The 27,984-nt window shown below is 31.7% G+C and overlaps 1 protein-coding gene across 3 annotated transcripts; it reads right to left on the reverse strand.

Annotated features, from left to right (window-relative positions):
• Nucleotides 1-310: 310 nt before the first annotated feature.
• Nucleotides 311-22,974, reverse strand: LOC139522769 (sodium- and chloride-dependent betaine transporter-like). Of its 3 annotated transcripts, XM_071316273.1 has the most exons (16): nt 18,774-18,896; nt 17,943-18,186; nt 17,524-17,655; nt 16,930-17,108; nt 15,773-15,885; nt 14,847-14,979; nt 14,273-14,391; nt 13,610-13,625; nt 12,732-12,835; nt 10,470-10,594; nt 9,957-10,069; nt 9,264-9,395; nt 7,247-7,346; nt 6,101-6,201; nt 5,381-5,548; nt 311-4,130 (listed from the first exon to the last, which is right to left on the reverse strand). In XM_071316273.1, exons 1-16 carry the CDS (start codon nt 18,870-18,872, stop codon nt 3,972-3,974), a joined length of 2,037 nt encoding a protein of 678 aa, XP_071172374.1. In that variant the 5' UTR covers nt 18,873-18,896; the 3' UTR covers nt 311-3,971. The 3 variants fall into 3 exon arrangements, with proteins under 3 accessions (XP_071172374.1, XP_071172375.1, XP_071172373.1); XM_071316274.1 differs by lacking the exons at nt 13,610-13,625; nt 18,774-18,896 and adding an exon at nt 22,882-22,974 and having other exon boundaries at nt 14,257-14,391; XM_071316272.1 differs by lacking the exon at nt 13,610-13,625 and having other exon boundaries at nt 14,257-14,391.
• Nucleotides 22,975-27,984: the final 5,010 nt, after the last annotated feature.

The raw sequence follows: 27,984 nt of genomic DNA on the forward strand, positions 1-27,984 counted from the left end.
GTACAACCCTCTTACATGTGACCAAAGAAAATGATGTTTCAGTTTTGGTACAACCATCTTACATGTGACCAAAGAAAATGATGTTTCAGTTTTGGTACAATCATCTTACATGTAACCAAAGAAAATGCATGTTTCAGTTTTGGTACAACCATCTTATGCGTGACCAAAGAAAATGCATGTTTCAATTTTGGTACAACCATCTTACATGTGACCAAAGAAAATGCATGTTTCATTCCTGATGTATTTTGTTCTCAAACAACTTCATAATAAATTTTTGATTATTGGAAAAAAGTATAACACAATGTAAATAATTTTTCTTTAAAAATATTTATTTCAAATGGAATGCATTATCTTTAAAGAACATATTATTCACATTTGAATCAAACAGGGAGAAAACAAAAATATAAAGACTAGTTAAAACACAAAACAATAACCTAATTATACCGATCACATGTACAACATCAAATAGACGTCAATTAATACTTATAGCACAAAATCACAATGTTTATAAGGATCTTTATCAACACACAAATACATTGTGCTAGATATAAATTAAAAATTTCATTAAATTATCAGTATTGAATTTGTACTAAAAAGTTTGGAAATTAAATATTCTTTAAAAAAATAAAAATAAAAGACAGAAGAGTCATAATTTGGCCACTGAAATCATAAATGTAGAAATGATGTTTTGATTCTTTTTTACCTTCAAATACAAGAGGACGAAAAAGTGGCTTTTTTAAAATCTCATTTTAACAGTAGACAATTTGTGTGTACATAATTTTTAATAACAAAATAAATTCATAAAATTATTTTTAACTTAAAATCTATGAAAACCAAACTGTTTTAATGGTTCTTGAAATAACAAATATTTAGCTTTTTATTTTTATAGTTGATTTAATGGTTGCTTTCAAACTTTACATGAAAGATATAACAATAAACTTACAAATTTTAAATCTTAAGAAAAAAAATCACATTTGGTTATAAATTATCAGAATTTTACTAATTGTATTGATACTAATTTTCTCCGAGCACTCATTGTAGCACTTTTTAGATTGCATCACTGTATATACTAATAATAGAAACATGTCTGCACCATGATAATGACTATTACAATATAACACATATATTTAACACATATATTTAAAACATATATCTAACACATATATACTAATAAATACTGAATAATAAGATACAAAAATGTTTGATAAAATAAACATTTAGTTGAGATCAACGATATCGATTAATGTACATTTATAACTTTTTGCAGTATTTCATCTATTGTGATAATTGCAACAGGATAGGATACATAAAAATAAAACACACAATTAAAATTCTGTTAGCTAATTTATAACATCATTGCTAAATGCATATTCATGAAAAATATATGGTGGATTCATTAATATTCTTTGGAAACCAATTTTCATTGAATTTGTGGGTACTTTGGGACCAAGAATTTAAATATTTTACTAAATAGAAATTTTCTAAAGGAATGTACACAAATTTTGCCAAACCACGAAATAAAATATCATTGAAAATGCAAGTATTTCTCAATCCATGAAATATGGTACCCACAAAAAATAACTGAATCTACAGTAGTGTTAGTTATATTTTTATGACAACAATTTCTAAGGACTATCATGTTTACAATACACTTTGATGCATCTGTGGACTCACTAGTTTTGAAAATGATGAGTCCAGACAGATTTTGATGGGACCAGGACTCGTGGACTCGCCTTAGTGAGAACCCTGATCAATATGGACATTATTTATTGCCTTGTATGTATTATTACATTAGCCTGAAAGTTTTAGAAATGTGCAAAAATAACAAATCCACATTGAAATTACTCACACATCAAATTAGGATCAAGTTGACCTACTTTAACTTGACAACAACTTCACTAAAAATTCATACAGAATAACATGGTTTCACTCTATAAAAAAAATTATATCAATGTACACAAATGTCTTTATCAATAAATAAATGATTGCTCAGCAAATGATGTATGTTACAAACAACAGTTATATAGATTTTGACAAGTGATACATCACCATCATAATTTCTAAACAAACAATGTTTCACATTTAATCAACCCGTACATGTCAAACACTGATAATCAGTGATATAAAATGAAACACATTAGGTAGACAAATTAAACCTTTCAAAACAAGTCTTCATTGTTTATGATAATAAAGTACCAAGATATAAGTCAATATTTGTTTTCATTGTTTAGTACAGCATATTCTCAATCTTTAAACAAAAGAGGAAGAAAAAAAGTTTAGTAACAAAATTAAGATAAAAAGATGTATAACCAAATTTTCAAATCTTTGCGATTCACGTTTTTAGACAACTTGTCTTTCATTTTCTTCCTATTCATAGGGGATATGTACTTTATAGAATGCACTTTAAAATATAAACCAGATGCTCCGCAGGGCGCAGCTTTATACGACCGCAGAGGTTGAACCCTGAACAGTTGGGGCAAGTATGGACACAACTTTCAAGCTGGATTCAGCTCTAAATTTGGACTGTGATTAAATAGTTGACACAGCATAGGTTTCTGACACAGAATGAATGTGGTCTAATGAAATTAAAATGTTTGTTTTGCCTTTGAGCAATTCACTATGCTGTTGAATATTAATCCTCTCAAAAAAATTGAAGAAGTAGCAATAACTACTCATTTAAATACATCATCAAATATTAAAATGTAAAACAAGTGCTTGTTATCACTGAATGGTAAAGATTGTTTTAATTTATCAGTTGGTAGTAAAAGTGAATATACATTGTATATTGTATAAATCAATGATTTAAGTTGATTCAACTACTATTCTGGACAAAGAAAGATAACTCCAATCAATTGAAAATTTCTTGCTATTGCACAATATTGTGCAATTAGATATTTCTTGCTATTGCACAGTATCAAACAAAGTTTAATTTTGGACCCCGATTTGAAACCCAACTTGAAAACTGGGCCAATAATCAAAAATCTAAGTACATTTTTAGATTCAGCATATCAAAGAACCCCAAGGATTCAATTTTTGTCAAAATCAAACAAAGTTTAATTTTTGACCCTTTGGACCTTAATGTAGACCAATTTGAAAACGGGACCAAAAATTTTATGGTCATAAACCTTGTGTTTAAATTTCATAGATTTCTATTTACTAATACTAAAGTTATGGTGCAAAAACCAAGAAAAATGCTTATTTGGGCCCCTTTTTGGCCCATTATTCCTAAATTGTTCGGACCTCAACTCCCAAAATCAATCCCAACCTTCCTTTTGTGGTCATAAACCTTGTGTTTAAATTTCATTGATTTCTATTTACTTATACTAAAGTTATTGTGCAAAAACCAAGAATAATGCTTATTTGGGCCCTTTTTTGGCCCCTTATTCCTAAACTATTGGAACCAAAACTCCCAAAATCAATCCCAACCTTCCTTTTGTGGTCATAAACCTTGTGTCATAATTTCATAAATTTCTATTTACTTAAACTAAAGTTAGAGTGCGAAAACTAAAAGTATTCAGACGACAACGACGACGACGTGATAGCAATATACGACGAAAAATTAAAATTTTTGCGGTCGTATAAAAAGAGACTACACAATATATATGCAACAGATGCACTATGAAGTAATCATTGTAGGAAGTAATTTTAAATGTCATCACCTGATTAAATTTTCCTGAATATACATTACTGTGGATTCAGTATTATTCGTTGGATACCAATTTTTGAGGATTTTGCTTGAACAGGTGAACCACGAAATTAAATGTTCAACGAATACCAAATTTACCATAGGCTTGTATGCATACTTCGGCAAGACCACGAAATTAAATATCCACTAACATGTATGTTTCCGTCAATCCACAAAAATAACTGAATCCACAGTATACAGATTCTGATAGTCCATATAACATGAGATAATATGACTTCTTGGAGAGGCTATATATCATGATGACATATTACAACCGTGGTATGTGCTACAGTTCACATGTAGGTGGTCCAAATATGTTTGTGGTCATGTACGTCCAGACGTTATGACTTTTATGATGATGACGATATAAATTCTGATAGTCCTCTTTAAGGTGTTCTGGATGAGGTCCCCAGTCTTTTGAAGGTCTCAGTAATGTCTGTAGTCTCTGAAAAAATCAATGCAATAAAATATAAATGTAGGTTTCAATAACTGTTAGAATTTTCATGGAAAAGCTTTTAATACTTTCAAACAAATGTAGATTTAAATAATTTAAGTAAAAAATGTTTACCACAACTGAAAAATTCTTTTCTACTTTAATTAGACAATATATCATTGATAAAGTAATAAACAGCTGTGGCATGAGCGCATGATACGCCCTTCGTCTTGTGTCAGATGTTTTATGCAATAATCATAAATAGTTTCTGAAATATGGGGCGACATTTGAAAAAAACTTTTTTTTTTTTTTTTACAAAAAACTCACCAACTATAGAATGAAATTTTGAATCATCACCAAAAAGTATACAGATCTTTAGATTAATATAACTAAGAAGTGTATAAAGTTTTAAGCAATAGTCACTAATGGTTTTTAAGATACCATGCAACATGTGACCCCCATCCCCCTCTTTTTTAACAAAAAACTCAATAACTCCAAAATAAAAATAAATTGAATCATCACTAAAAAGTATACAGATCTTTAGATTAATATAACCAAGAAGTGTATAAAGTTTTAAGCAATAATCTTAAATCATTTATGAGATATGGCACGACATGTGAAAACCCAACCCCCTTTTTTACAAAAAACTCAATAACTCAAAAACAAAATTTTGAATCATCACCAAAAAGTATACAGATCTTTGGATTAATAAAACCAAGAAGTGTGTGAAGTTTAAAGCAATAATCAGAAATCGCTTTAGAGATATAGCGGGACATGTGAAAAATGCACACCCCTGTTTAAGTTATAAAGTCCTGTAACTCAAAAAGTTTAAATCCTATTTTCACTAAAAATAATACAGATCTTTTGACCATAATAAGAAACAACTATTTTAAGTTTCATGAAATTTGGATAAGCGGTTCTCAAGTTAAGGTGCAACATGTGGACGCCGGACAGACGGACGGACAGACAGGCGGACATTTGTATAACATAATACATCCCATCAAAAGTTTGACGGGCGTATAAAAATTAGTTCACAAAATTTTGTCTAGTATGTGAGATTCAAATTCCACAATACCTATTGTATTCTATTTACAAAACAGTTTACTGGATTTTCTTAAACATCAGCCTTATTAAAAATGTCTCTCCAATTTATTCCCCAATGTTATGTTTTTAATCAAATTTATACATTAACAGTAAGTCCACTTGAAAAATAAGTTTGGATAAAATAAAAGAATAAGAAGAATATATAGTAAAACAAATACCTCCCAGAATGTTCCTGGAGTCTGTAAAAACTGTATAATCATAAGAACAGGAAGTGGTATTAGTGGAACGACTGCCAACAAGAGGCCTAAAGATCTAGCAAACACAGGGTATTCATATCCCTCATATGTAGGTGGCTGGTACTGTATTAAAGTCATGATGAAAGCTATCTGTAAAAGTGAAAACATGAGTGTAATTCATACGGCTTAACACAAAATTATCACCTCAAATGTTTGTACTTGATTCTAGGGTATATCATATGAAGATTGTTTTTGAAATGCTAGTGACTGCTGTCATGATTTTATAATCAATTTACATTTGCTAATGTCATTATATTGTGTATCCAAATGATATTCATTATTACAGTGTATCTATCACTTACCAAAGATTTTTTTGTATTGCTTATTATGTTTTTATCACTTCATACACAGCACATGTATTTCTTGCTCTTTCTTGTTGTCTGACCATGTGACATGATGGGTCACTTTAATATGTGTGTGAACATACCACTGAATAAATGGCTTATAACTCTTCTCACATTATTTTTTCTTACTCATGAGTATCTATAGATTAAAAATGTTAACATTTACGCCAGCTGATCTTCTATGATGTAAAACTTTCAAATGATAAGAAGTTTTATGAATGAATATAAATAAATATAAGCCGAAGGTTCATTATGCAGGTAAAATATTTTTTTAAACCAAATTTATAACAATACTTTCCAACATTATAGCAGGTGTCACTATACACCAACAAACCCTAAATATCTTAGGTGCTGGTCGTCCCTGCATTAAATGTAGGTCTCTACTGAATCTCTCAGCACCTATAAAGGTATAAAAAATAACTGAGTATAGTAGTTGTTGGGATAATACTTTAAACAAATATATTAATGGTGTATAACAGTTGCTAAATAAGAGTTGCTATGACACTTACATCTTACAAAGTTGAAATGAAAACAAAAGTTTAAAATTTTTGCTTTATAAACAATTTATAAACAATGAAATTTTGCCTTCACACATTATTCAGGAAATATTTAATTAGTATTTTTCTCATATAATGACAAATTGGTGACCTTTGTCTGTTTACAGTTCATTGATTGGGTTGATGTCTCTTTCACACATTCTCTATTTCCATTCTCATTTTTACTATGAATGTCTTTTGCAATTTTCAGAGCTGTTTCATTGCCATCTTTAATATTAATGCATACCCTAGATTTCTTTTAATTCAAATCTATTTTCAAATTTATGACACAGGCTGGCTAGGGTATTAAGGAGGCTCGCGGGTATAAGATTTTCAGAAAAAAATTGAACATTTATTTTTCATTACAAATTTTATTAATTACCTTTAGTAGTTGTTACTTTATCATATGGTACAAAAATCATTCCAAAAAATCAATATGTGTAGGCCCCAGGTGACTTTTAAAATGTAGATATCATTGAAAAAGCTCAAAATTATCTCCCTTTGGTGCAAAAATGCAATTTTTTGGCATTAAATTTAAATATCTTTTTTAACTCATCGGTGACCTAATTTTTTATTGTTGGTTCCGAATAAGCTGTACATAAACTAAATAATTGTAAAATTTAAGCGATTTCTGTAATTTAGTTCTTTTTTTTATTTTGATATTACCGCTATTTCTCCTATTAGTTCAACAGAAAAAAGGACATTAACAAAAATGTATGCTTCTTTTGAAGGCAGATTGTGAGCGTAAATGAACGGTGACCCCATTTTTTTATTTCATTTTTCTATTAAGTATGAGATAAAGTTCATTTATAGAAAAATGTAGCGAAATCCTATATTAAATAAAAAAAATGATTCAGAACCGGGAGCCCCCTTAAAAGCGCAGTAAAGGCATTTTGTAACAGATTTACCATAAATCCATCCTATGATAATGCACTCCAGGAAAGATGTAAGCATGACACACAATGAGGCTGCATACCAGTCTACTATTTGGTACAGGTACATTCCTCCCTGAAAGTTAAATATAGAAATGATGTAAGCATTTGACCTTTCTGACCTATAAGACTCCTGTTTTATTCTGTGAATCATATTTTCTATTTCTAAACATTTTTTTTTTTACTGTGAAATTGGGGTAAAAACTCGAATTTGTCATTAAAATTAGAAAGATCATGTCATAGGGAACATGTGTACAAAGTTTCATTTTGAATGGACTTTAACCTCATCAAAAAATACCTTGACCAAAAACTTTAACAATTAGAGGCTCTAAAGAGCCTGTGTCGCTCACCTTGGTCTATGTGAATATTAAACAAAGGACGCAGATGGATTCATGAGTAAATCGTGTTTTGGTGATGGTGATGTGTTTGTACTGAACATTCTTGCTGCTTACAATTATCTCTATCTATAATGAACTTGGCCCAGTAGTTTCAGTGGAAAATGTTAACAAAAATTTACAAATTTTATGAAAATTGTTAAAAATTGACTATAAAGGACAATAACTCCTTAGGGGGTCAATTGACCATTTTGGTCATATTGACTCATTTTTAGGTCTTACTTTGCTGTACATTATTGCTGTTAACAGTTTATCCTTATCTATAATAATATTCAAGATAATAACAAAAAACGGCAAAATTTCCTTAAAATTACCAATTCAGGGGCAGCAACCTAACAACGGGTTGTCTGATTCATCTGAAAATTTCAGGGTAGATAGATCTTGATCTGATAAACAATTTAACCACGTCAGATTTGCTATAAATGCTTTGGTTTTTGAGTTATAAGCCAAAAACTGCATTTTATCCCAATAATCTATTTTTAGCCGCGGCGGCCATCTTGGTTGGATGGCCAGGTCACTGGACACATTTTTTAAACAAGATACCCCAAAGATGATTGTGGCCAAGTTTGGCCCAGTAGATTCAGAGGAGAAGATTTTTGTAAAAGATTACTAAGATTTACGAAAAATGGTTAAAAATTGACTATAAAGGGCAATAACTCCTAAAGGGGTCAACTGACCATTTCGGTCATGTTGACTTATTTGTAAATCTTAGTTTGCTGAACATTATTGCTGTTACAGTTTATCTCTATCTATAATAGTATTCAAGATAATAACCAAAACAGCAAAATTTCCTTTAAATTACCAATTCAGGGGCAGCAACCCAACAACGGGTTGTCCTATTAATCTGAAAATTTAAGGGCAGATAGATCTTGACCTGATAAACAATTTTACCCCCATGTCAGATTTGCTCTAAATGCTTTGATTCAGAGATATAAGCCAAAATCTACATTTTACCCCTATGTTCTATTTTTAGCCATGGTAGCCATCTTGGTTGGTTGGCCGGGTCACCGGACACATTTTTTAAACTAGATACCCCAATGATGATTGTGGCCAAGTTTGGTTAACTTTGACCACGTTGTTTCAGAGGAAAAGATTTTTGTAAAAGTTAACTGACGACGACGACAATGGACGACGGACACAAAGTGATGAGAAAAGCTCACTTGGCCCTTCGGGCCAGGTGAGCTAAAAACTTAAACCTGAAACGAGAGAGACAGACAGATGGACGGACAGACAAATGAACAAGCGGACGGACGAACATAAATGGGCATAATAAATGGGGCATACAAACATGAAAAACATAGAGTAAATACAATAAATGATTGATCTTCTGTTGGTGACAGTAAAGAAATATCTGACATATAATACACTTACATTCATTGTAAAAGGTAGTCCTAAGAGAAACAGGAGACATGACAGACAGGCAGTCAGTAGTATCCTTCACACTTACGTTCATTGTAAAGGCAGGCCTAAGAGAAACAGGAGACATGACAGACAGGCAGTCAGTAGTATCCTTCACACTTACGTTCATTGTAAAAGGCAGGCCTAAGAGAAACAGGAGACATGACAGACAGGCAGTCAGTAGTATCCTTCACACTTACGTTCATTGTAAAAGGCAGGCCTAAGAGAAACAGGAGACATGACAGACAGGCAGTTAGTAGTATCCTTCTCTTGCCTAACTTCTGTGGGAATGCATCTACTAGTCCACTGCACACCGTCTCAAATGTGCCAAACTGAAATTATAATTGTCAATTCACAACAGTTAGATACAGCCACAAACTGAGTAGAAGTTGTAAACCATAATTTAAAAATTATCTAGATTAATGTTTTATGATGAAACATATCATGTTATCACACGCAGATGTATATATAACAGTCAATGATGGTTATTAGTATCATTTTAAGGTATTTTTGTTTCTAATACACCTATTACACGGTCTAAGTAGTTCAACTACTTTATCACTAGCCTGTCAATCCTGCATGTGGCAGGTGTATTCAACTCTAATCTTTATTAACTTGGATTGTCAGTTTTCCAACTGAGATTCAGTTGTTCTCTCCCAGTACGCAAGCTTCCTCCATCAATAAAAATTGAGCACAACAAAACAGCTAATAGAGCTCAAAGTGGTGTTAAACAAAAATCAATCAATTAATCTTTATTTGAAATTATTATTTTAAAATGTGTTTAATCATGAAATCAATTTCTTTACAATATAGGACTTTGATAAATGAAAATTCTAACACAAAACTTTGGATAAGTTGAATGTTCTGTTTGTGACTTTTAATCTTATACTGACCTGACTGTCAATACCAAGAAATAACAGCATCAGGAAAAATATCACTGCCCAAACTTGTGGCATAGGTAACTTGTTAATAGCTTCAGGATAGGCCACCAAACCTAATCCAGGACCTATAAATAATAATCAATTATTATACCACGGAACTTATAGTACCTTTTTTTTTGTTAACTTGTTTTAAATTATTCATTTATAGCATACAAATTAATACATGGCCTTTTCCATATAGGCCTGGATATCATCTTCAGCTGGATGATAACAGCAAAATGTTTTGATTAACTGTACTTTGGTAATTGTCCAGTGATGAATATTTCATGCAGACTAGGGTCTTTTTATAGATTACTTTGCCGAATGGGTTTTGCACATTGTTAAAGATATTTGGTCTCTATTTATAGCTAGTGCGGGTTGTCACATTGGCAATACACCACATCTTAGTTTTTACTGGAAAATATGTTTGACATCTCTTATTCAGTTATGCTAATTAATCAATAATAACATTAGTGTTTGTCCCACCTGATGTAGCGACTTCAGTTATTGGTAGGTTAGCCTCGTACGACATGGCTCCCAGGATGGCAAAAATAACAAATCCTCCATAGAAACTTGTCAAGGTGTCTGCTAATGTTCCTATTATAGCATCCCTAGAAAAACAAAATAGAAACTTATCTAGGTGTCTGCTAACGTTCCTATTATAGCATCCCTAGAAAAACAAAATAGAAACTGGTCAAGGTGTCTGCTAACGTTCCTATTATAGCATCCCTAGAAAAACAAAATAGAAACTTGTCAAGGTGTCAGCTAACGTTCCTATTATAGCATCCCTAGAAAAACAAAATAGAAACTTGTCCAGGTGTCTGCTAACGTTCCTATTATAGCATCCCTAGAAAAACAAAATAGAAACTGGTCAAGGTGTCTACTAACGTTCCTATTATAGCATCTCTAGACAAACAAAATAGAAACTTGTCAAGGTGTCTGCTAACGTTCCTATTATAGCATCCCTAGAAAAACAAAATAGAAACTGTTCAAGGTGTCTGCTAACGTTCCTATTATAGCATCTCTAGACAAACAAAATAGAAACTTGTCAAGGTGTCTGCTAACGTTCCTATTATAGCATCCCTAGACAAACAAAATAGAAACTTGTCAAGGTGTAAGAATACAGTAATAGTATTTAACTGAGTAAGCTTACAATTTACTACTCTTTTATTATGTCTAACTTTAGTTATTGCCCTTTGACTTGGCATTTCTGTGGGGAACAAAATACCAGGAAAATAGAAAAAATACAAGAAAGAGCGCTTTGATTTATTAATGAAGACCATCAGAACTCATACAAAACACTCCTGCAGATTTCGAACCTTCCATCGTTAAAAACTCGTAGAATGCACTCAATTGCCTTGGAGACCTTTAAAATAATTAATAAAAAATGTCCTTTATTTATTCAAGATTTAGTTCATATAATTTCAGGTATGTAAACACTGCTGAGGTACCTAGACCTAGAACCTCCAGTTATGATAAAAGATCCTTTAGATTTGAGGCAGCACAAGTATGGAACTCACTTCCTAATGAGGCTAGACTCGTGACTTCTTTTGACCAGTTTAGGAATAATATAAATTCCTGGTGTGGGGGTCAAAAATGTTACTGCAGTTCATGTCGTTTCCACCCAGTGCTGTCTCAAAGCTGAAATTTCTTTCTTTCTTTTTATAATGGCCTTTTGCTCTGCTTTTTATGCATTTTTTTATGCATTTTTTTTAATATATCTGCCATTAAATGCTAGTGCTTATATTTATTTATTTATTGTTTTTATGCTTTTAGTCTGTTATATTTTATGATCCCAAGTGATTTGCTGATTCCCCCGTTTCAATGCACATAGAGGCACTTGCCACATGAACTTTGACTCTGGAGGCTCACAAATCAAATAGATTTGCTTTCATTATATTGCATGTTTTTTTAGTTTTATTTGGTAGTATTTGCATGATGCTGCATGTTTTTTATGTGATAGTCGGTTAAAGAGCTCACCAGAGCTCATGTTTTCTCTGTTATTATGTATATATATGCCGACTCTAAATAAAATTTACTTACTTACTTACTTACTTACTTACTATTTTGATTTTGATGTCAGAGATCACAAACTACTCTTTTTATTTTGATGTCAGAGATCACAAACTACTCTTTTTATTTTGATGTCAGAGATCACAAACTACTCTTTATATTTTGATGTCAGAGATCACAAACTACTCTTTTTATTTTGATGTCAGAGATCACAAACTACTCTTTTTATTTTGATGTCAGAGATCACAAACTACTCTTTTTATTTTGATGTCAGAGATCACAAACTACTCTTTATATTTTGATGTCAGAGATCACAAACTACTCTTTTTATTTTGATGTCAGAGATCACAAACTACTCTTTATATTTTGATGTCAGAGATCACAAACTACTCTTTTTATTTTGATGTCAGAGATCACAAACTACTCTTTATATTTTGATGTCAGAGATCACAAACTACTCTTTATATTTTGATGTCAGAGATCACAAACTACTCTTTTTATTGTGATGCCAGAGATCACAAACTACTCTTTTTATTTAGCCTTATCTCAATTTAAAACATAAATAGAAATCTTGATTGAAAATTTCAATAAAATGATGCACTCTGTCATTTGACTTAGAAACTAACTTGCACTATAAACAGAATAGAAGTGGCCATCTTGGTATTTTAGTTTTATCTACAAAATTTGAAAAATGTAAAAAGTGTCTTGAAGCAAAGTGTTTAGAAATAAATGTACCTTAGACAATTGTTATCAAACTTGTTATAACTAGACATGGTTATCAATCCTCCCCAAGCTGGACCTAGTGAGTAGAAAACCTGTAGTCCTGCCTCTAACCATACCTACAAGATAGTCAAGAAAACTGTCAGGAAATCACATTTGTTCATGTGAGTGTTATCAAAATAATTGTTTTTATTGCATTGTGTTTTATTAAAATATTCGTTATAGTAGGAGTCAATATTCTTCATATCTTGCAAGAAAAGTTTATTTTAAGTTTGCTTGTTGAGAATTTTTTTGATTTCTACAACATAGGCAGCAGTTTAAAGAAAAAACCCCAAGTATTCCATTTTTCATTTTTTCTGTTATATATAAATGTAGTCTTGCAAAATTCCTGAAAAATAACCGTTAAACACAAATTTCTCATCAAGTTTTACAGCAACCAAAAATATATAGTCATTTCTTACCTGAATATCCAACAACCTGGTAAAGTCAGGTTTTAGGTAGAATATGATACCATCCAGAGATCCGGGCATCATTAGTCCTCTTACAGTCAAACCTAAATCATTTCTTACCTGAATATCTAATAACCTGCTGAAGTCAGGTTTTAGGTAGAATATGATGCCATCCAGAGATCCGGGCATCATTAGTCCTCTTACAGTCAAACCTAAATCATTTCTTACCTGAATATCTAATAACCTGCTGAAGTCAGGTTTTAGGTAGAATATGATGCCATCCAGAGATCCTGGCATCATTAGTCCTCTTACAGTCAAACCTAAATCATTTCTTACCTGAATATCTAATAACCTACTGAAGTCAGGTTTTAGGTAGAATATGATACCATCTAGAGATCCTGGCATCATTAGTCCTCTTACAGTCAAACCTAAATCATTTCTTACCTGAATATCTAATAACCTGCTGAAGTCAGGTTTTAGGTAGAATATGATACCATCCAGAGATCCAGGCATCATTAGTCCTCTAACAGTCAAACCTAAATCATTTCTTACCTGAATATCTAATAACCTGCTGAAGTCAGGTTTTAGGTAGAATATGATACCATCTAGAGATCCAGGCATCATTAGTCCTCTAACAGTCAAACCTAAATCATTTCTTACCTGAATATCTAATAACCTGCTGAAGTCAGGTTTTAGGTAGAATATGATACCATCCAGAGATCCAGGCATCATTAGTTCTCTAACAGTCAAACCTAAATCATTTCTTACCTGAATATCTAATAACCTGCTGAAGTCAGGTTTTAGGTAGAATATGATACCATCCAGAAATCCGGGCATCATTAGTCCTCTTACAGTCAAACCTAAATCATTTCTTACCTGAATATCTAATAACCTGCTGAAGTCAGGTTTTAGGTAGAATATGATACCATTCAGAGATCCAGGCATCATTAGTCCTCTTACAGTCAAACCTAAATCATTTCTTACCTGAATATCCAACAACCTGCTGAAGTCAGGTTTTAGGTAGAATATGATACCATCCAGAGATCTGGCATCATTAGTCCTCTTACAGTCAAACCTAAATCATTTCTTACCTGAATATCCAACAACCTGCTGAAGTCAGGTTTTAGGTAGAATATGATACCATCCAGAGATCCAGGCATCATAAGTCCTCTAACAAATACTATAGTCAATAGTACATAAGGTAATATAGCTGTCAAATACACAACCTATAAAAAAAAAAGTAGAAAAATTATTAAAACTAAAAGTTTTTTCATAAGACCAACTCTATTATAGAATGGATCATGAATAAGGGCATAATAATATATATACAACAAATGATTTAAATATTCAGAAGAATTGGTAACATTCTTGTTTGATTGAACCTCATAAACATTGAAGACAAATAGTACACTGTTTAACTATAGGTCTTTTAATTGAAAGTCATGTTGCAATGATAAAAAATTGCATAAATTAAAACATTTTTGTAAAACATGGACATATGTGTGCCTCCGGCAGTAAAAGTTTTAATAGACATTTGTTTTACTAAGCATTTAGCCATTTGAAACCGTACATATTATTATATTTTATTATATAAATGTCATTTATTAAGATTAACTTAATCCAGAATGGGATCACTGATAGCCAGCACAGAAAAAGTATGATGAATAAAAACAAATCTCACCTTCCCTACTGACTTAATTCCCTTCATTAAACAAAGAAACACAAGTATCCAGGCAACCAATAAACAAATAACTAAATGCCATTGCACATTGCCAGATTCTTCTATACCACTGGATATATGTAGCACATTATTTCTGTAAAACAACAAAACACATATAAACAGAATATCTACTGGTATTTAAAATATTTTTATATGAATCAAACAGGATTTTTTTTTTAATATCGCAAAAATTCAAATTACATTTAAGTCTAAAATGACATTATTGCAATAATAAATACATGCAATGATTTCTGAATTTACGGTATTAGATTTATGTGGAATAAACATTATTTTTTGTTTAACCTTCAAATGTGGTAATTTTTACAAAATCAATTACTGTCAATATAAGTATTTGTTTCAGATATATTATACATTTTACATCATTTCAATAATACTGTCATATTGAAAAATATGTTTACACAATTATAAAAATAAAAGCTTTTAACCTCATATTCCAGTGTTTCAAACGTTAATAGATCTTACAGTAGACAAACTTTGATGTCAATTGAAGAAGTGTCCAAAATTAATAGTATACTGCTTTGGTACAGTTTTTTAAATAAATATTCATAAGCAAAGCAAATGCATAAAACAAACTAACTGAACATTCTATATATTACTACTACTAGGGGGGAAATACCTAAAACAACTTAACCTTACTGAACATTCTATATATACTACTAGGGGATGTTTAACAACCTCTCATAATTTTTATTAACTTTGAAATAAAACATTTTTGTTCTCAATGTTAAACTTACTGTTTCTCTAACACTTGTCAGTTTTAAAAATATGTTAAACTATAAAAACAAAAATGCCAAGGACATGCAAATCAAACCAGTTTAAAATAATTCCAGAATAATCTCCCTTGAAAAAAACAATATAATACTTACTGCCAGAACTGTTTAGGAGCTGTCTGTAATTCAATATTTGATACATTACAAGTGTATGATCCATTCTCTTGTATATAGTTATGTCCCATGAAAACTTCAGAACAATTCACCATCTGAAAATTATACAAAATTCTAAGTTTCAAAGTTACCATGGTTCCCAATAGTTCCTTCCAAGTATTTATAAAATATTGAAGATGGATTATGCTTTCATAACCTTTTAATATAAGTATAAATAATGTATTTATTGTCGATTATCATGATTATATGAGCAAAGCATGAATAAGGCAGAATAAAACAAGTGAAAGTGTGAGCTACTGCTCACTGATGATACCCTGCCCAAATATTTTGGTAAAATGGAAATTGTTAAGTCATGAATCTGAAAACGCATCACACCATATAGCTGACTTATATAAACCCTGAAACCAAATTGCAGAAATCTTTGTATTGTAGTTCTTGAGAAAAATGCAATGAAAATTTTCAACTGGGCTATCATGTGTAAAATGATACAAGTGTTCGGCAAACAGAAAGTTGTTGAGTTATGAATCTAAAAACTTATTACACAGTATAGCTAACTTATATAAACCCTGTAACTAAATTTCAGAAATCATTGTATTGTAGTTCCTGAAAAAATGCTACGAAAAATATTCCTGGGACGGAAGGAGAGATGGATGGTCAGAGAGTAAAACAGTATACCCCTAATTTTTTTTTTAAAGAGGGGGTATAATGATCTTGTGTAATTTACAACAAAACTTTTTAATTATAATTAAAATGCAGAATATAAAATTAATGAAAAATTTTAAGGTCAGTTATTGGATTCTGATGATCTTTTCTCTTCATGCTCTTAGGAAATTCAAATTTTGCTCTACAGTTATTAACAGACTTTAAGACTGAATTTACCAGGACAAAGTTTCAAAACTTAATTTCTTTTATTCAGACTTTTTAACTATTTTATATTAGCGTCGTGGATGAATCTTTTGTAGACCAAATGTACATCTAGCTAATAGTTTTAAGCCTAGTATCTACAATGAGTTTATTTTTAAAGACCTCTTTTTTAATATTATTTATTGTTGCTGTGTAATATAATATATGTTATAAAGCAAAGCATATTTTATTTTTTTATGGATTTTAAAGTCAGTACATTTATGACATAGACTTACTGTTGTATTTGTTGAAAGTCTACTCAGAATACAGCCAGCCTCATTCCAGCTCTGATCACACAGTGACCATGGTAACGGATTTTTAAAAGAGTTGATGAAATAATATATGATCCAGCATAACATAGTTATATAATACCAACTCATCAAAGCTGAGACTGTTACCATTAAATATCCCAGACCTGGTCAAAAAAACAAAATTACTTAAAAGTAAATAGAAATAATAATCGTGTTAACAACTCATTAAAGACATGGTGCTGAAACAAAATAACATGCTTAAGGTCAAGGTACAGGAAATGGGATATGTCACATATTTTTTCTAATTTTGCATACAATTTTGGCTCACTGAACATGCTGAACTATAACTGATAACTGATATCAAACACAAATTTAGTTATCAGTAATAAATTAAATTTAAGAAAAATCTATAGATTTCAAATTAGAAATTTCACGACTCCAAAACAAAGAAGAGAAAATTTTCTGCCATTTTTAAGCTTTCTAGATAAAAATGTTCACCTCAATTAAAATTGCAGGTCAGTGCACGTACCTATTGATAGTTAATAAAAATAAATATTTTAAAACTTACTATAGACTTACCTTTGAACAAGGGACACATATTCCAAACAAAAAGGGAACTAACTCCAGAGAACTGTCCAAGACATATTTCCAGATAAAACAATGGAAGCCCACAAAATATGATGAAGAAGAAAAACGGTATCAGGAAAGCACCTACAAAGAAACATAAATGCATGCATTAACATTGTTCTAATATACATAAACATGATTTATATAATAACCAAGATTTTCTTTAAAAAAAAAATGTCTGAATAAGCAAAGTTGTTCCAATAAAAAGAAATCTGAACATCGTTTTATACACAGAAGTCTGCATTAACTTTATTACTTGTCATTTTGGTGTGGTCAGTTTTACTGTCTAAAATCATTAATATTTTCATTCATATTAAAATAAAAATGATCCATTTTATGTATACTTTATTGATAAAAGGGTTCAGACTTACCACCCCCGTTACGGACACACAAGTAAGGAAATCTAAGGATGTTAGAAACTCCTACAGAATAGCCTACAATTGATAAGATGAAATCAGCTTTTCTACTCCATGTCTCTCTCTTGTAACTACTCTCTGATGAGTCTGTTTTTGAGTCTGTTTTAGAGTTTTCATAATCAAGCTCAGATTTATCTGATCTTAGTTCCATGATCTCCTCGTCATCTATGTCACACTCACAGTTCCATTTCTTGTTGAGCTGTAATTATAATGTACAACAATGTTTGTTAACAAAGGCAAGTTGATTTAACTTCTTTAGTTTTTCATTTTATCATTGGAACATCATGAACATGCAATGTATTTACGCTTTTTTTTTTAAACAAAGAAAATGGTAAAACAATTGCAATTAAGGGGAGCTGGAGTCTTGAGTCTCAACATAAACCTTTTCGCTATTTGTCCCCCATTACTAGACATCACAAAGGTTCCCGAAAAGTTTTGATGTCATAATGCAAAATATGTGACGCCAAAATGGAAAAATGATTGTTGTATGACGTCAAAATCTAAAGCGGGGCAGACTCTCAAGTAAACCGGAATGGCAGATTTCCAATTTCAAATAGTGATAAGGTGTATTTAACAACCGTTTTGAAAAGGGGGCCCTGGTAATACTAATACTTTTAAAAGTCAAGTCATTTATCACATATGAAGCTCCATAACTGGGGAGGGGATGATCGCCCATAAATCCAACTCTATGTCGTTGTAAGATTACTTTATTTATAATCAGGCCGGCACGATTTGAGGATAGAGATGAAAACTTTGTGTTTTTTTGTACTCAGCAAAATTTTTTACCTCTGCTGCAGACTTTCTTTTATTTTTTCTATCACGGACACCAGTGGCAGAGATGAAAAATGACTTGGTATTCACGTTTTGAAATTTAAAGCCACCCATGTTCGTTTGTTTATTATTTAATAATGTGTTATCTCCCCTTCTGAAACTATCTACACGAAAACCGACGAAAAGCAAAGCACCATTACAATCAACAATAATGATATTTTGTTTGGCTCCATGTCGTTTTACATTTTAAACACTATAGGTTATTCTACTGGACATTCCTTGTAATATTACTATAAGTTATATTAATATAAGGGAATTTTCCCTTATATTTAAAAAGGTAAAAAAAAGGCACTGGCTACGGTTACATGGAAATGTAACAATAATAAAAATATTATTGTTACATTGGAGACTAATTGCCGGAATGCAAAGTTGGGTGAGGAACCGATTAATTACAAATGTAACAATAATTACTGAGGCTACGGTTACATTACGTTATTGTTACATGAAAAACAGCAATGTACGCTAGATTGATTAAACTTAAATCTTCTATAGTTGTATTGCTTCATTCTTTCATATGTACTAAACAATACTTGTAATTTAATACTGATAAATAATCAAATATTATTGTTCAACAAATGGTGTACAACTTGAATAGTTTTACTACGTATTAATGGTTTTGATGTTCTTAAAGATACTACTCAAGATTAGGAGTGTGACTGTCAAAGGCGAAAAATATATAGTTCAATGGTTTCACTTTTTTAAAGTATTTAACTGCAAACCTACTCTTATTACTGTCATTATACTTTGGACCAATTTTGTTTATGGTGAAAAAAATCAAACTTGTGATGCGTTTTAAACGAAACTGAAACAATATCAAGACGTAACATTTCATACAGCTTTATAACTTGACGCAAATTGATAATCAAAAGCAAAGTTTGCTAACTGTATCTTAAATACTAAATACTATGTACACGTATCCGTGGAGGACGTAATTTCGTTCATAAAAAAAAAACGGACTTTAAAAACAACTTACTGGAATTGTAGAAATTGTCATTGTAAATAAAAAATTACAGCAAATAAATTGTATGTTATGAATGTAAGTAATAAATGTCCTCAACATTTATTATTTAGTACATATTACTAGTCCCATCGTATTCGTACATTGCTTTTTTTCATGTAACAATAACGCAATGTAACCGTAGACTCAATAAGTATTGTTACATTCGTAATTAAACAGGTCCTTACCCAACCATGCATTCCGGCATTTAGTCTCCAATGTAACAATAATATTTTTATTATTGTTACATTTCCATGTAACCGTAGCCAGTGCCTAAAAAAAAATGTAATGACAAAACCACAAAAGAAAAAAAATCGTCTTTTCTTCTGGCAATAGGCTACTAAACCTGGGACTATTGTGACTAGGGGTACAGGCTCCAAAGTTGTGTTTCTCACCTGATATTTTTGTTTACATTTAATTTATGAAATAATGCAAGTTAATTATGCAACCATTTTACTTTTGCTTTAGTTTTATAAGCCAAAAACTGCACTTTACCCCTATGTTCTATTTTAGCCATGTTAGCCATGTTGGTTGGAAGGAGGGATCATCGGACACATTTTTATACGCCCGTCGTCTTTAAGACGGGATGTATTATGGTATACCGTTGTCCGTCCGTCCGTCGTCCACATTTCGGACAATAACTCAAAAACACTTTCATCAATTTCCATGAAACTTAAGTGAATTGTTTATATCTATTGACGTAAGCTCCCTTTCGTTTTTTTTTTAATTTCAGATTTTAAGTTTTGGATTTATGGGGCTTTATTCATAAAAAAAAAGGGGGATTTTCAACACTTCGGACAATAACTCAAAAAGGCTTTCACCAATGTCCATGAAACTTTAGTGAATTGATTATATCTATTGATGTAAGCTCCCTTTCAATTTTTATAAATTTCAGATTTTACATTTCCGTGTTAACTTATGAATTTTTATGCTTAAAAAAGGGGGGATTTTCCAATTTTGGGACAATAACTAACACTTTCACAAAATTTTATGCATTTTTGATAAATTGTTTATATCTATTGACATAAGCTTCCTTTCCATTTTTATAAATTTTAGATTTTACGTTTTCTTAAGTAATGAATTTTTATACTTAAAAAAAGGGGATTTTATGAAACTTTGGTGAATATATTAATGTAACATCCCTTTTGATTTGTATATATATTTCTAGTTGATCATATACATTCATTTAAAGCATAAAATACAAGTTAAAAGAGCAACGGGCGTATCATGCGCTAAAGCGCAGCCATTTATTTGATAGCTACACTAACAATATATGTGGCGAAGTTTGATTGAATTCATCTTCGTAGTTGCAGGGGAGAAATTTTTGGTAAAAGATTACAAAAATTTACTATAAAGGGCAATAACTCCTTGACTACTTTAGTCAGGTTTACATTTTTGCTGTTACAGTTTATCTCTAGTTATAATGATATTCAAGCTAATAACCAAAAAACTGCACAAAATTTCATTAAAATGACTATTTCAGGGGCAACAACCCAACAATGGGTTTTAAATTTCAGGGCAGATAGATCTAAACCTGATGAACATTTTACCCCCCATGTCAGATTTACTCAAAATGTTTTAGTTTCAGAGATATAAGCCAAAAAAAGTATGTTACTCGATCCTATGTTCTATGTTTAGCCATAGCGGCCATGTTGGTTTGTAGGCGGGGTCGTCGGACACAATATTTTAAAAATGAATACCCAAATGATGATTGTGGCCAATATTGGTTAAATTGGCCCAGTAGTTTCAGAGGACTCGGAAGAATTTTGCAATAGTTAACGTACGACGGACGACGGACAAGTGATGAAAACAACTCATTTGGCCTATTGGTCCATTATCGTTATTAAACAAAAAATCACATATTTTTTTCGCTTACATAGAATGACTTACATAATTTGGTTTCATGTCTCAATATTTGTATATTTCATAAATCGAAGCACTGGCTACTGAACTTATAAAATCCTCGGAGACTATTATTCCATCAGCAATGAACTGTATCGACCCAATTTGAAATAGTACTAGCACTAAAGAAACCGTATAGCCGAGAAACCGGCGAAAACTGAACAGATCAAAAATGAGTGTTATACTGAAAAGAATATACAACAAAAAGGGTACTACAAAAACACATTATTTTCTAATCATATTTATTACATTGTATAATAAAAAAAACCACTGCATCCGCCCCTGTGCATTGACACAAATTCTTAAACATTTGATGGATATAATAGACGAAATGATACAATGAAAAGTTACATACTATTATTAACTATTCTTGAAATTTAAAATACTTAACATAAACTGAGACTACTATAACACAATATTAAAACGGTTTCTTTAGTGCTAGTGCTATTAGAAATTGGGTCGATACAGTTCATTGCTGATGGAATAATAGTCTCCGAGGATTTTATAAGTTCATTTATGAAATATACAAATATAACACATGTGTTATAGTAGTCTCAGACATAAAAAAAATATATCTATCTATACCTTATTATTCGTATGTTTGAAAACAGAACGTGAAACTTATTGAATTTGAAAATTATAAGACTATTTGTGGCTTTGGAATATATTTGTACACACCAATACATAAACCCCTTGTCAATGCTCGCTCTTATTGTTTTTAATCCAAAACGTTGATGAGATATGTCACTATGGAATGTATATATATTCCTAAATAATTTAAATGGGCACATTTTGTGTTTTGTGCTTTTTAAAATTTTATAAATAGTTTGATATTTGTCTATCTCGGTGTTTGCATATTCGATAAAAATGGTATTCACTCATGACTATATTTGGTATACACGCATCTAGTTACATACGTGGGAAAATTGTAAGAAAAGGAAGCGGAAGTTCTTAGAATGGAATTTAAATCTGAATTTGGATTGAAATCTCTAAGGAACCGACAGAAAAAACATAAAACAATAAAAACAAAGTAACCCTCTGGCACAGCGATGGTGAAATAAGAGGTTTTCAAAGAAACGTTTAAACATTTCAACCGAAAATGCTCTGATCACAAAACGTCTTGTGTTACCCTAACCCAAAGAAAGCACCATTGAATTAACTAACCTTTTACAGAATTTACTCCTTAATACCAATTCGTTGAGAACATACGTTTGACTTACCAAAGTGCATCAGTGTACTATTACAATCAGTACATGTTTATGCATATGCCGAATCTGTTATTGTTTGGATTATCATAACTGTCATGTATACTCTAAACGGATGGTATAATGTCGTCCATGTACTTACTTGTTAAACGTGATGTCTATGCATATAATTCAGCATAAACTATTCTATGATATTAAGGAACAAGAATGTGTCCAAAGAACACGGATGCCCCATGCACTCGCACTATCATTTTCCATGTTTAGTGGACCGTGAAATTGGGGTAAAAAATATAATTTGGCATTAAAATTAGAAAAATCATATCATTAGGAACATGTGTATTAAGTTTCAAGTTGATTGAACTTCAACTTCATAAAAAAACTACATTGACCAAAAAATTTAACCTGAAACTCGAACTATCATTTTCTATGTTCAGTGGACAGTGAAATTGGGGTCAAAAATCTAATTTTGAATTAAAATTAAAAAGATCATATCATAGGGAACATGTGTACTAAGTTTCAAGTTTGATCGGACTTCAACTTCATCAAAAACTACCTTGACCAAAAACTTAAACCTGAAGCGGGACAAACGGACGAACGGACGGACGGACGAACGAACGAACGAACGAACGAACGAACGAACGAACGGACGAACGAACGGACGGACGGACGGACGGACGAACGAACGAACGAACGAACGAACGAACGAACGAACGAACGAACGAACGAACGAACGAACGAACGAACGAACGAACGAACGAACGAACGAACGAACGAACGAACGAACGAACGAACGAACGAACGAACGAACGAACGAACGAACGAACGAACGAACGAACGAACGAACGAACGAACGAACGAACGAACGAACGACGAACGGACGGACGGACGGACGAACGGACGAACGGACGGACGGACGGACGGACGGACGGACGGACGGACGGACGGACGGACGGACGGACGGACGAACGAACGAACGCACAGACCAGAAAACATAATGACCCTCTACTATCGTATGATGATAAAGTCATTCAGAATAAGTAGATTTATTTCAATAATTGAGCTATGAAAACAATCTTAAAAAATCTAGATTAAACATAAGAAATTTCTTCCTACACAGGTATTATTTTGGTTGTTTCTTCTTAGTTGAGGCTAGGACTGGACCAATCACGACGTTATACAGTTGTGTATACAGAAAGAAAAAGTAAATTCAACTCGCATTTTTGAAGACTTACTTAGCCTTTAGATTTGCTGTTTTTGTGTTGTTCGTTTGTATCTCATTGGCGCGTACCCCACCTTTCATTTCGTTCACTACCACCAAAGATCTAAACATACCGTATCCATTGAGCTCCTCTTCAACGTGGTACAAGATATTAAGTGACCAGTGAAGGTTTGACAAACAATATATACAGTTTAAAGAAAAACTTTGTTTATAAGGGGCATAGGTCAAGACCATTTAACCAATTCTTGTCATAAAAAGTTTAACCACGACGTAGTATCTGCGATAGGACAATATAATAAAGATAAGTACGAGAGTTAAGTATATACTTCTTGACATTTATTTTTTTAGTAACGTACTATTGTTAACACACTGTACTTATACTAAACAAGATGTGACACTGTGTCATACAGTAACGTACAAAAAGTATTTGGTCAAGGTTACACATTACATACTGACTGACATCTGTCAAGTTAGGAAAGAGTGTGATGTTATTACCGTTATCCTTAACTATGTAGCCTACATTTAAACAAAGGTAACATACTGCAAATGTTAAATATAGTTCCAATAGATAGAAGAAGTATGAGTGCCAATGAGACAATTAACTCTCCATACAAGTCACAATTTGTAAAAGTAACCCCTTATAAACCATGACTATATGAATGATGACATCTGTTGATTTGTATGCGACTGTCTAAGTAGTCGGTCATTGCCTGAGACGACTATAGTAGTCTCAGGTCATTGCATGGAACTTCTCACAATTTAACTCGCGAAATGTAAAAGTTTTCAAATCCTACTTGAATTTGAATATTAAAAAATCGATATCATATATACTAATTCTTTATTTTTTGTTTTGTACAATTTATCATCCATGTGGTTTTTTTTTTTACTAAGGCTACCAAATGGTGTTGATTTTACTGGAATCTTGATTTTACATGATCTGCAGCCAATATGATTTAATTTGTACCCGAAAAAGAATGTTTAGCCTCAAATCAAACATCATTTTGGTTTTTGTTAAGAATGTCCTTTACTTTTTCATAAAATAAATATACCCTCATATACTTTTTTTATGAAAACTCAAAATTTGCCAAATATCAGTCCGCATTTAGGAAATGTTAATAATCAGATAACGTGTTAGTAAGTCATATTATAGAAAACAATCAAACGGTATTCTTGTATTAGATATCGGGCTAGACTTTATAATTGTACTAATATATGAGTATAAGATGATGTGGTATGGTTGTCTATGCGACAACTCTACACAAGAAACCAAAATGACACAGAAATTAAAAACTATAGGTCACCGTACAGTACGGCCTTTCGAATTGAACTTGACGAGCAAATCCCACACCCAGGGCCGTAACTACATTGAGGCAAATGAGGCATTAAATGAGGCAAATGCCTCATGTAAAAAAAAAAAAAAAAAAAATGACACAAAAGGTTGTTTTCATATCAAATTCACGGAAAGTGTCTTGCAAGAAGCAAGACGTTCTCTTCACTCTCTGGTGTATCCTCTGGATTTTAATCGTTATTCATGTTTCTAGTTTCATTTTAGTTTTCAGAGTTTATTTCAAAGAATACAAAACAGTTTGTTTTATTGTAAATAAAACTAGATAGCTGACATGGTTTGAATTAAAGTAAGGTCACATATTTCCCGGTATCAAATAATTTGAAGAAAAAAACAAGGTATTGCCATATATGACCTTTTACGTTGAAAGGTTAAACTTGCATTAAGTCGTGTTGAGAACCTTTAACAGATAATAAAGGAGTATGGGAACATAATCGCACACAAAGTCAATGCATAGAAAAAATACAAATGATCAATGGTCAAAGTTTGTGTTCTGCTCTTCATCTTGATAGTTGCCGGATGGTCTTCAACAATACTTTTAAAGAATCATTAATACCGTAAAAGATCGTAAAACAAGGTGAAGATGATCCCTAGTGTGGACTTAAAGTACTTAAAGTATAATACTGCAATGTCACTATATTTTTAAAATCTAGTCATAAAAAAATCTCCAAAGTCCAATTACAATACAAGACAAGAACAAACAGACAGATACGGTATTAATAATTATGAGAATTACGATTTTTGCTTTATCCTACATATCGGTCTTTTAAATTACAATAAATCTTTCTTTTTGCTTTGGGACCTGATTGTCGAAAAAATATCTAAAAATTAATGCAAGAAAGAGTCTGGGAAACGCTCAGAATGCACGATTTTGCTTTTATTTTCTCAGAGCTTCTGGGGGCCCCAGACCCCTCGCCCAAAATTTTTCGCCTCGCTCCGCTCGGCGAATAAATTTTGCCTCACTATTAAAAGAGGCTAGTTACGGCCCTGACACCGCATAGTAACTCGTTCTTCGTGCGACATCAAATTCAACGTCCCCAATGTTATCGGATATTGTTGCGAATTTATACATCATGCGCAGCCAAACAGACACTAAACCAAATCTACCGCAAATAGAGTAACTAAATAAAACTGGTCTTACCTAAAATTGTAAACAGTGATCTATATAATAGATTTCATTTTTGCTTACACAGTCATTTCTTTCAACTTCAAACTTCAACAAACAAACAGACAGCAAAATAAAGTGATTGAACCCGAAATAATTCTGGTCACGAAAGAATTTTTTTTTGTAGTAGTAGTCTCAGTGCGTACATAGGGGTCTCACTAATTAGCGACAACAAGCGTCAACAAGCGACAAGAAGCGACAACAAAAATTATTTTAGCGACAACAAGCGACAAGAAGACTATTTAGCGACAAGAAAACATTTTTTTTTATTAGATATAAAGAAATTTGTATTTAATGTTTTTTTTTTTAAATATACGAGCAGATATGATTAATTAAAATGTTTTATTATATAGATAGACGAAGAAATGAAACATTTGTGAGAAAGAAAGAGATTGTAAAGTTTATATTAGTTTATTGGTAGATGAAGAAATTTAACATTTGTGAAAAAGAAAGAGATTGAGCTTCTTTTTTTTAATTTTTAAATATGAAAAATATGTATAAGATAATGTATGTATCTGTTTTCATCAAAGTCAAAGAATGAATAAACGAATGGAGATATATATGGAGCAGGCATAATGGAATATAATATTTTGATTCATTTGCATAATACTATGCTCTAAGTGTACTCTTGTTATGTCAATTCGATGCTTTATTTGTAGAACTCTCAGCCACGCTTTGCCATCTTTATTATTAAAGCGTGTTTCCAGACCCCACGACGACTGGACGTGGTTCTACCTTGGGGTCCATATACAGATCACGTACTTTTGCGGAAAAAACCCCCCAAAAAAGGTCAACTTTCCTTTGAAGGATTTATTGAAACAAAAACATGAAATATTATTTCCTTTCTAACAGTATAATTCATTGTTCTTGATAGGAACAACATTATATGTGGCTTCACCCTAAGATTGTATGCATATAGAGAGCCTTATTGAAAATTGGTTTAATCCAAATGAGTAACTCTCTTTAAATAAAGATATTATTATTATTATTATTATTATTATTATAAGATAATAACAGTACACACAATGTGGAACATCAAATGAGATTAACGAGTCGCGTGTCCCCTGTTTTATTGCTACAATAACATCCAATTAACACCTTCAACTTTGTACACGCGTCAGACTATACGGGTCATTTTCAAAAAATGTCGAATTTTGAAATTGAAAAAATTATTAAAAGTTACTTATTCAAACAACCCTCTACATAAGCAAATCATAACAAACAGTACTTTAAGAACAACATATTAAAAGATGCAATCTTAATGATGTCATACAAGAATATGTTATAACATTTTTTGATCGGTGGTACATTATTTTGTCTATCCTGTTACCAT

Source organism: Mytilus edulis, chromosome 5 (assembly GCF_963676685.1).
Source record: "Mytilus edulis chromosome 5, xbMytEdul2.2, whole genome shotgun sequence".
In the NCBI taxonomy this organism is placed as follows: Eukaryota; Metazoa; Mollusca; class Bivalvia; order Mytilida; family Mytilidae; genus Mytilus; species Mytilus edulis.

Coding starts and splice junctions, on each gene's coding strand:
- LOC139522769 (XM_071316273.1), bottom strand. CDS start 18,872: ATGGGTGGCTTTAAATTTCAAAACGTGAATACCAAGTCATTTTTCATC. Junction 17,109..17,523: donor TATGTGTCCCTTGTTCAAAG/GTAAGTCTATAG, acceptor TTTTTTGACCAG/GTCTGGGATATTTAATGGTA. Junction 9,396..9,956: donor TTCTTGGTATTGACAGTCAG/GTCAGTATAAGA, acceptor TTATAATTTCAG/TTTGGCACATTTGAGACGGT.